This window comes from Cynocephalus volans, chromosome 12 (assembly GCF_027409185.1).
Source record: "Cynocephalus volans isolate mCynVol1 chromosome 12, mCynVol1.pri, whole genome shotgun sequence".
In the NCBI taxonomy this organism is placed as follows: domain Eukaryota; kingdom Metazoa; phylum Chordata; class Mammalia; order Dermoptera; family Cynocephalidae; genus Cynocephalus; species Cynocephalus volans.
In genome coordinates, this window is record NC_084471.1 from 7,813,550 (window position 1) to 7,823,875 (window position 10,326).

A 10,326-nucleotide genomic window follows, 5' to 3' on the forward strand; every position below is an offset into this window, starting at 1 on the left:
TCATCCTGATACCAAAACCAGGTAAAGATATAACCAAAGAAGAAAACTACAGGCCGATATCCTTGATGAATATAGATGGAAAAATCCTCACTAACAAACAGAATACAGCAACACATATGTAAAATTATTCACCACGATCAAGTGGGATTCATCCCAGGGATGCAAGGTTGGTTCAACATACGCAAATCAATAAATGTGATACACCATATTAATAAAGTCAAACACAAGGACCATATGATCATCTCTATAGATGCTGAAAAAGCACTTGATAAAATTCAGCACTCATTCGTGACAAAGACCCTCTATAAGTTAGGTATAGAGGGAAAGTATCTCAACATAATTAAAGCCATATATGACAAACCCACTGCCAATATCATCCTGAATGGGGAAAAGCTGAAAGCTTTTCCGTTAAGAACAGGAACTAGACAAGGATGCCCACTCTCACCACTCCTATTCAACATAGTGTTGGAAGTACTAGCCAGAACAATCAGAGAAGAGAAGGAAATAAAGGGCATCCAGATTGGAAAAGATGAAGTCAAACTGTCCCTGTTTGCAGATGACATGATCCTATATATTGAACAGCCTAAAACCTCTACAAAAAAACTCTTGGGATTGATAAATGATTTCAGCACAGTAGCAGGATACAAAATCAACACACTAAAATCAGTAGCATTTCTTTTCTCCAATAGTGAACATGCAGAACGAGAAATCAAGAAAGCTTGCCCATGTACAATAGCCACCAAAAAAATAAAATACTTAGGAATTGAGTTAACCAAGGAGGTGAAAAATCTCTATAATGAGAACTACAAACCACTGCTGAGAGAAATTAGAGAGGATACAAGAAGACGGAAAGATATCCCATGCTCTTGGATTGGAAGAATCAACGTAGTGAAAATGTCCATACTACCCAAAGTGATATACAAATTCAATGCAATCCCCATCAAAATTCCAAAGACATTTTTCTCAGAAATGGAAAGAACTATCCAGACATTTATATGGAATAATAAAAGACCACGCGTAGCCAAAGCAATGCTGAGCAAAAAAAATAAGCTGGAGGCATAACACTACCTGACTTTAAGCTATACTACAAAGCTATAATAACCAAAACAGTATGGTACTGGCATAAAAACAGACACACTGATCAATGGAACAGAATAGCGAATCCAGAAATCAACCCACACACTTACTGCCATCTGATCTTTGATAAAGGCACCAAGCCTATTCACTGGGGAAGGGGCTGCCTCTTCAGCAAATAGTGCTGGGATAACTGGATATCCACATGCAGGAGAATGAAACTAGACCCATACCTCTCACCATATACTAAAATCAACTCAAAATGGATTAAGGATTTAAATATACACCCTGAAACAATAAAACTTCTTAAAGAAAACATAGGAGAGACACTTCAGGAAATAGGACTGGACACAGACTTCATGAATACAACCCCAAAAGCATGGGCAACCAAAGGAAAAATAAACAAATGGGATTATATCAAACTAAAAAGCTTCTGCACAGCAAAAGAAACAATTAACAGAGTTAAAAGACAACCAACAGAGTGGGAGAAAATATTTGCAAAATATACATCTGACAAAGGATTAATATCCAGAATATATAAGGAACTCAAACAACTTTACAAGAAAAAAACAAGCAACCCAATTAAAAAATTGGCAAAAGAGCTAAATAGGCATTTCTCTAAGGAAGATATACAAATGGCCAACAGACATATGAAAAAATGTTCAACATCACTCAGCATCCGGGAAATGCAAATCAAAACCACACTGAGATACCATCTAACCCTAGTTAGGATGGCTAAAATCAAAAAGACCCTGAACGATAAATGCTGGCGATGTTGCGCAGAACAAGGAACTCTCATACATTGTTGGTGGGACTGCAAAATGGTGCAGCCTCTATGGAAAATGGTATGGAGGTTCCTCAAACAATTGCAGATAGATCTACCATATGACCCAGCTATCCCACTGCTGGGAATATACCCAGAGGAATGGAAATCATCAAGTCGAAGGTATACCTGTTCCCCAGTGTTCATTGCAGCACTCGTTACAATAGCCAAGAGTTGAAACCAGCCCAAATGTCCATCATCGGATGAGTGGATACGGAAAATGTGGTACATCTACACAATGGAATACTACTCAGCTATAAAAACGAATGAAATACTGCCATTTGCAACAACATGGATGGACCTTGAGAGAATTACATTGAGTGAAACAAGTCAGGCACAGAAAGAGAAATACCACATGTTCTCACTTATTGGTGGGAGCTAAAAATTAATATATAAATTCACACACACACACACACACACACACACAAAAAAAACAAAAACGGGGGGGAAGAAGATATAACAACCACAATTACTTGAAGTTGATATGACAAGCAAACAGAAAGGACATTGTTGCGGGGGAGGGAGGAGAGGGAGGAGCGAGGGAGGTTTTGGTAAGGGGCAACAATATAATCAACCACAATGTATATCGACAAAATAAAATTAAAAAAAAAAAAAAAAGTTGTAAGTACCCAAGAGCATCTGATAAACCTTCATTATGGATGTGATTTTAATTAAGGGCCTAAGAGTACTTGATTAAATACGTTCATAACTGATAAAAAAAAATAAAAAAGAAAAAAATGGCTGATTAATCAAGAAAACCTGAATTCCTGTATTCTGGCCCCCTGGCCCCTGGCCCCCTGGCACCTCTGAATGTCTCTGAAAAGCTGTTGGATTTCTAAGGCTGAGGGTCTTTGGAGCAGGGATTTATTTATTCAGTTTTTTTTTTTTTTTTTTTTTGGTGGCTGGCCGGTACAGGGATGGAACCGTGGACCTTGGTGTTTCAGTACCACAGCACCACGCTTATTTATTCAGTTTTTATTCATTTAGCAAATACCCGGGTTTTACCAGGTATGCTGTCTTTAGAGCATCTAGGGCGAGGCAGACAAGGAAGCAGGTATATGAGCAGGGCCTGGTGTAGCACCTGGGCTCTCAGACCATGTAGGGGTCCTGGACCCAGAACACAAGATGGGACAGAGAGACTGAGAGCACAGCTTGGTGGGGCGGGCAGCACGCTCAGAGGGCTGGAGACAGAGCAGTGTGTGGAATGACAGACGGGTTAGCCACTTCCCATCCTACAGACGCTTTCTGGGACAGTGGTCAGCACTGGCTGGGGCTAGGACACTGGGCTGTTAATGGAAATGCAATGCCACTAAATTATGTGAGGACACAGCCCACCAGAGCCTAGCTTTCCTCCCTCGGCAAGTGAGAAGGGTGGTCCAGGCTCTCTCTGCCTGACGAGCTTCCATTTTAAATCAGGCGTTTTTCATAAAGAGCCCCCACCCCACAGTGGATAAAAGCCTCACTGCCGCTGCCGTGTCTCTGAGGTTTGATAGCTGGTTCCTGGGAAGAGGTAAAGCTCCAAACTGCTGGGCCGATCCAGGAGATTTGCATCCGGGCAGGCTGGGGGCACCAGGGGTCTGCTTTGTTGCAAGCGGCTGGTGTTTCCTGTGCACTTGGAGAAGTTTCTCTAAGGCATATCTAGGTGAAATGGAATTGGAAATTACAAAGAGAATTCAAACATTCTCAGTAAACAGGTGTGCTCTTGTCACTGAGAACAGAGGATCATAATCTGGCTGCAGGCAGCCAGGTGGACAGCCTGTGTGTGTCTGTGGCGAGGCCGCCTCTACAGGCTCCCGAGCTTGGAGCTGGACTTCTGTCCCCTCTGAGGACAGTCTTGCGCCAGCAGCAACATTTAGTGTTAGTCGTCCAGCCTCTGATGAGTGAGATGTGGAGACACAGTTACTGCTTCACCAGGTCCCTCTCAGGTTGAAGGGTGCTCAGTCTCTAAGCCCTGTGGGAGCAAAAGGCGACGCAGAGGGAGGGAGGGAGGGAGGGAGGGAGGGTGGCAGGAGGGAGCGAGGCCAGCGGGCAGCCTCAGCAGGGAGGGTGGGAGCCCTGGTCACAGAGAGTCAGCACTGTGAGGAGGGTCCTGCTGGTCTCGGGGATGTTGGTCGTGGCTGTACCCTTTGCTTCTGGCTATGTAACCCGCGGGTCACTGTCTCTCCAGCCTGTGATGAACAACGACAAGCACTGCTTTGAGTGTTACGGCTACGACATCATCATCGATGATAAGCTGAAGCCCTGGCTGATCGAGGTAACTGCATGAGCACCTGTACCTGGTCACAGCCCCCCTTCCCGGATGCTTCTGCCCTGAATCAGGCTGGGGACAGGTGTTTAGGTTTGACAGTTTGCTGATGGTTGAGATACATATGCACACCCGGTCCTTCTCCCATGAGCCCAACCCACAGAGAGGGAGCTGTGGTCCATCTCAAGTGACGTGGTGGCTGCAGTGCTCAGGCCACCAGGGTGCTTCCAGACTAGTTCATACTCCATCAGTTCTGTACCCTGTCCCACGGGCCCTCTCCTGTCCTCACGCAGGGCATGGTTCCCATCCAGGAAAGGAGCTCACAAACCCCAAAGCCCTTGGCCAGCGGTAGCATGCTGTCCAGAGATAAGGAATGTTGTTATTCTTTGGCCTATATGGAGGCATAGCTTGGAAGTGTGTTCATCTGCCTGTTTCAAGGAGTAGAGAGGATGTAGCATGGCTGTTCCAGAAAGAGCGAGGTGCACACGCCATCACTGTTCAGCAGAGCCTTTTCCTGGGGACAGCCTGGCAGGTGCTTCCTGAGCAGCAGTGGGCGCTGGCGCACCATCTGAGACCCAGACCTCACGCTCCCCTTGCCAGGGTGCTCTGCAGTTGATCTGAAGCCAGGAGGAGCGTCAGGCCTCGGAGGGGACAGGGGTCAGACTGCACTGTAAGGAGGAAGGCATTCCAGTTCTGCCGGTTCATCTCCCTGGAGGTCCATCTCCCTGGAGGTGCCTCTGAGCACGGGTCTGCTCACCACGCTCATGTGGAGGTGGATGGCTCAGGCCCTTCAGCTCAGTCTCATTTTGAGCCAGGAAACCCGAGTCTCCAATAGCGAGTTGTAGGGAGTGGTATCTTGGGCGAGTCAGCGGGGACTCCTGCAGGAAGCTGCTGGGAGAGCCACGTTTTCAGAGAGCGAGCTGGTTCCACAATGGTGTTTTTCAGGTAACTCACGTTATGCTGGCAAAGTGGGGGGGGGGGGGGATAGACACGCAATATTTTTCTTGTCCTCCATCTTAAACAGAGTAATTTGTAACTTGAATGGAAGTCAAAGTTTCTTTGATGAGCTAGGATCTTAATTGTGAACATTACTTAATATAATAATAATAATTCTTAATCTTCACAGATTCATAATGAGACCTACAGTATTAAAACATACTACGGTGGTAACTTTAAGGGCAGCTGAAGTACATACAGTTCTCTGACACAGTACAAATTAGGTACTCTGCTAGCAGCACAAAGACACAGTCCAACTGGGAGAAACCTGAACAACTGGCAAATTCGCTGCTTCTAATCTCCCATGGCCTGAAGCAGCTAGCCGGGGTCATTAGAACTGTGCACAAGGTCGTGACTGAGGGTCTGTGGGACTATCTGCAGAGTAAATGTCTGTGTTTTAACATGTGGCTTTTGTGACACTGCTGAGCTTCTCAGAGGCCTTATGGGACGGACTTTCCATGTACTGGATGGGTTCCTCATTGAGTTAGAATATGGCCTTATTAGTGAGATATTACTCTCTCAGCAAAAAAGGAAGCCCACTGCCTTTACTTAAACCCCTAAGGGCGCTTGGTCAGGGTCCTGTGGTTCACAGATCCTGGCAAACCTTTGGGCAGCTCTTGGTACTGAGGACAGAGCTGATCACACAGGTAGGCACTGAAATTATGTTTGTGATGTGCACTGACCCAGAATTTGTGTGTGATAGCTGACTTGTAGATCATAATCCTAATTCTGTCTTTAAATATTATTTATATTTCATCTAACAGCTAATAAAAATAGATCACAAAATGCTTCCTGTATAAGGTGCTCTGAAGGTATTAGATATTAACTGTATATATAGAATATATAGATTTTTTTTTTTTTTTTTTTGGTGGCTGGTACGGGGATCTGAACCCTTGACCTTGGCCTTATAACACCACTCTTTAACCAACCGAGCTAACTGGCCAGCCCCATTAAAAATATTAAATGACAGCAACTTTACCTAAACTGTGTGGTAGCCAGCATTTTCTTCTGGAATGCACGTTTTCATTCAGAGGAGTGAGTGAGCCAAGTGAAGAATGTGGGTTTTTTTCTTCTCATAGGTTAACGCATCCCCATCTCTTACCTCCAGCACCGCCAACGATCGAATCCTTAAGTACAACCTCATTAATGACACCCTGAACATTGCGGTCCCTAACGGCGAAATTCCAGACTGCAAATGGAACAAGTCCCCCCCAAAGGAAGTTCTTGGCAATTACGAAATTCTGTAAGTTTGCATATGACTGTGCAGTTATCCTGTCAGACTGAGCTGTGCTGAGAACCAGTTTGGATTCTCTGGGTATATGTTGGCTCGCCGCCTTTGTGCAGAGTGGTTCGTTTAATGATGTTGTGGGATAGCTCATGTGGTAGCAGAAAAGCTTCTGTTCTTCTGCTTAATGAATATATAAGAAACACTTACACACTCCAGGTACTGTGTCAGCTGCTGGGACTGCTGGGAGCAGGGTGGACACAGTGTCTCACACAGGTCACGTGGGCTCTCACACCCTGGTTCTTCCACGTGGAGCTGTGGGACACTGAGGAGCTCACTGCAACTGCATGAGCTTCCTTTTGTACGCCTTTACATGGGGAAGGTATGATGTATCTTACAGAGTTGGGAAGGAAAAAATGATTACAGCAGCTAACCTTTGGGGGCTTACCACGTGCCAGAAGCTGCACTGAGTGCTTCACGCACATTACCGCATTTCCCTTCCCCAGCAACCTTATGAGGGGAGTGGTAATATTCGCTCCATTTTACGAAAGCTTAGAGAGGTCAAGTGACATGTTGGTAGTGACACAAGTGGGGACAAAGTCAGAGCTCATCAGGCGGGCATTGGTTGAACAAAGTGTGGTGCATTCATGCTGTGGAATGTTGGGTGGCCATGAAGAAGAATGACCTAGAGCTGTTCTGTGTGCCTGGAGGCTGAGCGAGTGAAACAAGCCACAGAAAAAGCACGCACAGTGACCTCAGACCCTGTGTGCGCCCGTGCTGCTGTGCGCAGTGGTTCGGGTGTGAGTGGATGTGCAGGGAGGTGTGGAAGGACACGCCTTAGGTTGTCACGTAGGTGCTGCAGGGCGGGGTGAGGGAGGGGAGGCGAAGAGGAAAACAGATGGTACCAAAAACAGAAGGAGGGGATGTGGTAGGATAATATTCACACCCTTCTGTCTAGGCAAAATGTGCATGCAATTTAAAATTTTTAGAAATGAAGAAATATTTAGTGACATTTATACGCACGCATGGAGATCTCAGGCTTGCAGCTGGTAGGCAGTGCTGGCTGGAGGATTTGCACCCAGACCCTGGACTCTGGAGGCCATGCTTGGCCACCCGCCGTGAGTGACATATGGTACCGGTGCACAGCGCAGCAGCTCATCTTCCAGGGCAGCGAGGAGGTGGAAGAGGGGTTCAGAAGGGAAGTAAGCAGAGTCTCCAGGCAGTGCTAGGGGCCTCCACAGGGTGGTGGTCATGAACTTCAAGGGCAACCAGCCAGTGTGGTGGACTGTTCTCTGCAGCCACGGTCAGCTGCCCAGGCTACATACAGGGTAGGCAGAGAGTTGGGTGTGACCAGGGTCAGGGGCTTGCCAGGCAAGAGGGTGCTGGTGATGGGAGACGAGGGCAGTGAGGGGCAGTGAGAGGGTGGCAGCTGATTGGCGTCCCATGGGGAGGAGGCACAGTGGTCAGAGGGGGAGGGCTTGCAATGGGGATTTTGCAGGGGTGCAGTTACTTAATGTTACCAGGTCAGGAGCTACCATGGGGAGGGGACTTAAGTGGGGTGGAGGTCAGGGTCATCAGAGGTCAGGGAACTGGGGAGGTCTCTTCTGTTTGCTGATTGCTCTTGCCGGCAACTATGAGCCAGGAGCTTGAATCTCCAAGGAATTAGGGCAGTGACCTCAGGATTAAAGGTGCCACACGAGGAGGGGGAAAGGGATAATTCTGCTGACCTGGCTTGGGAGGAGTTGGGAGGTTTTACAGAGGACACCCCCTCCAGGCCCAGGGGTATGACAGGTGGGAGAGAAAACAGCCTCCACCCAGGGAGATGACATTTTCAGGGAGAGCTGGGTTCCGTCAGAGCAGGAAGGGGAAGGACATGGTGGCAGGCACAAGGGGTTGCTGGTGATGGCTGGAGAGGTGCAGAATGCAGAGGCAGAGATTGAGGATAGTCAGACGGGGCCTGTGCAGAGAGGCATGGAACTGGCCGTGCGGAGGTGCAGGTGCTATGAGGGGTGGATGTCAGCTGCCATGGGGCCTCGTGGGCTCAGTCCAGAGGGACTCAGCGGTGGGCAGTTATGGGGGGCGTGCGAAGTGAGGCCTATGTCGGGGGAGTCCTTCCAGGAGCACGGGGGCCTTAGTGGGTCCCTCTTGAGTCCAGCTGAGGGAGGCAGAGAGGCTGGTGTGTTGGGAGCAGGTGGGTACCTTCCTGTCCAGCTCATGGCCTCCTTGAGGGAGTGGCCAGACACTCCATTTGCAGGTTAAGCAGCAGAGATGAGAGGCCTCACTGCTTTTAGTTGGAGAGACAAAAAGGTGACTCGTCCCTGGTCCGTTCAGCCATCATCTCCCCACTCCTGGGAGGTAACGGAAGGTTCTCGTGTGGAGCCAATAGTCCCTAAGCCCTTGCGTTCAAGGCTCGCTCCCCCTGACACCGCAAATGATCAGGGTTGAGAATCCAAGTTTGGTGTTCTGGTTCCGCCTCTTGCAGCAGAAGGGAGCAGTGTGACCGGGAGGGGAGGAGGGGCCATGCCAGGCACTCACGTGTCATTCAGTGCTCATAGGAGCCCTGCACAGTGGACCAACATGGAGAGCAGGAAGCTGGCAGCACGAGTTCACGTGCCCTCAATCACCCCCCTGGCCTTGGCCCATGACACCTGCCCCTTTCATCTGCCTCCTCCAGGCCTCAGTGGCAAAGTTGCCAGCTATACTTGTACAGCCTTTAAAAAAAAAAAAAGACTGTCCTGAATCCTAACAGTGTCTCAGTTGTGCCCACTGAAACCCGGAAGAAAGGCTGCTAGAGCAGGAACTTAGGAGAACCATATTCTCTCTGATTCTCCTCTGCATTAGCTGGATAAGTAGCCAGACCTTTCCTGATGCCAGCTGCTTGCAAATGCTCAGTTTTGTTTGTTTTGTATTTTAAAGCGGCACAGACCAGCACAGATGCACAGCAAGACTGGTGACCCATATGTGTTCCTTTCCTCCCTTCATGCAGCAGACCCTTGTCCCCCTACCCCCTCACCCCATGAGTGAGCTGCTGGGGACACCTACCGTGGGCTGATCAGTGTTGTCTTGTACATGTTTCCTTTGGGGTCACTGCTAAAGTTGCCCTAGTGGCCTATATAAGATGTCAACTGCAGGGAGGTGAGGTGGGGGAGGACTGTCCACAGTAGCAGTTTAACAAGGTTGTGCTTGTAGGCTCTGCGGCCTTGGGTAGCATTTGGTGGGCACGTGGGCTGGAACCAGGTGGGGTAGGGTGAGGGCAGGACCTGGTCAGGCTGCCCGTCTGGATGGCATCGTGTCTGCCATGCAGCAGCCCAGCAGCTGTGCATGTTGCCGGTGCTTCCAAACGAGAACTTACTGTGACCCCAGAGCTGTTTCTGTGTCTAGGTATGATGAAGAGCTGGCCCAGGGCGACGGGGCTGACCGAGAGCTGAGAAGTCGCGTGGGCCAGTCGCTAGGGCCCAAAGCAGGCCGGTCGAGAGACTCGGGGAGAACTATCCTCACGACCTGGAAGTGACCGCCTGCGAGAACAGAAGACTCCGACCTGGACCTTATCAAAACCACTCACTCTACCTGGCTCCTCCTGAAGACCTGTTTTGAAATTTCTTTTTTCTAGAGCTTTTCTCCTTTCGTACGCCCTGTAAATAAAGAAGCTTCTTTGGAAGGTTCTGGAGTCTATTTGATGAGGGCTGGAAGAACTGATTCAGATAAATGTATAAAAGTAGCTCTTTTGACAGAAAGTAACAGCTTCAGCATGTGATTTAGTTTATTATAAGGTATTCACATTAAAAAAATGTTTGCACTAAATTAAAAACCAAAGCAAAACCGAATACCTTACAGAAGAGTGCTGCTGTGTGAAAGTGGCGTGCTAAACTGACAGCTGTTTTAGTTTCATCCTTTTTACTTGACTGTGATTTTTTAGAAAATAGGCAACTAGAAATATTCCTCTCTAGTTTATCTTTACGAAGA

The 10,326-nt window shown here is 48.0% G+C and overlaps 1 protein-coding gene across 2 annotated transcripts in view; it reads left to right on the top strand.

Annotated features, from left to right (window-relative positions):
- Positions 1-10,059, top strand: part of TTLL1 (TTL family tubulin polyglutamylase complex subunit L1) — a 36,509-nt gene extending 26,450 nt beyond the window's left edge. The window contains exons 10-12 of one of the 2 annotated variants that reach the window (XM_063075723.1): positions 4,065-4,151; positions 6,218-6,381; positions 9,745-10,059. In XM_063075723.1, the coding sequence (XP_062931793.1) occupies positions 4,065-4,151; positions 6,218-6,381; positions 9,745-9,874 (381 nt within the window). In that variant the 3' untranslated portion in view covers positions 9,875-10,059. Of the gene's footprint in view, positions 1-4,064; positions 4,152-4,742; positions 4,820-6,217; positions 6,382-9,744 lie in introns of those variants that run through there. The other variant, XM_063075722.1, reaches the window with a different exon arrangement.
- The last annotated feature ends 267 nt before the right edge of the window (positions 10,060-10,326 follow it).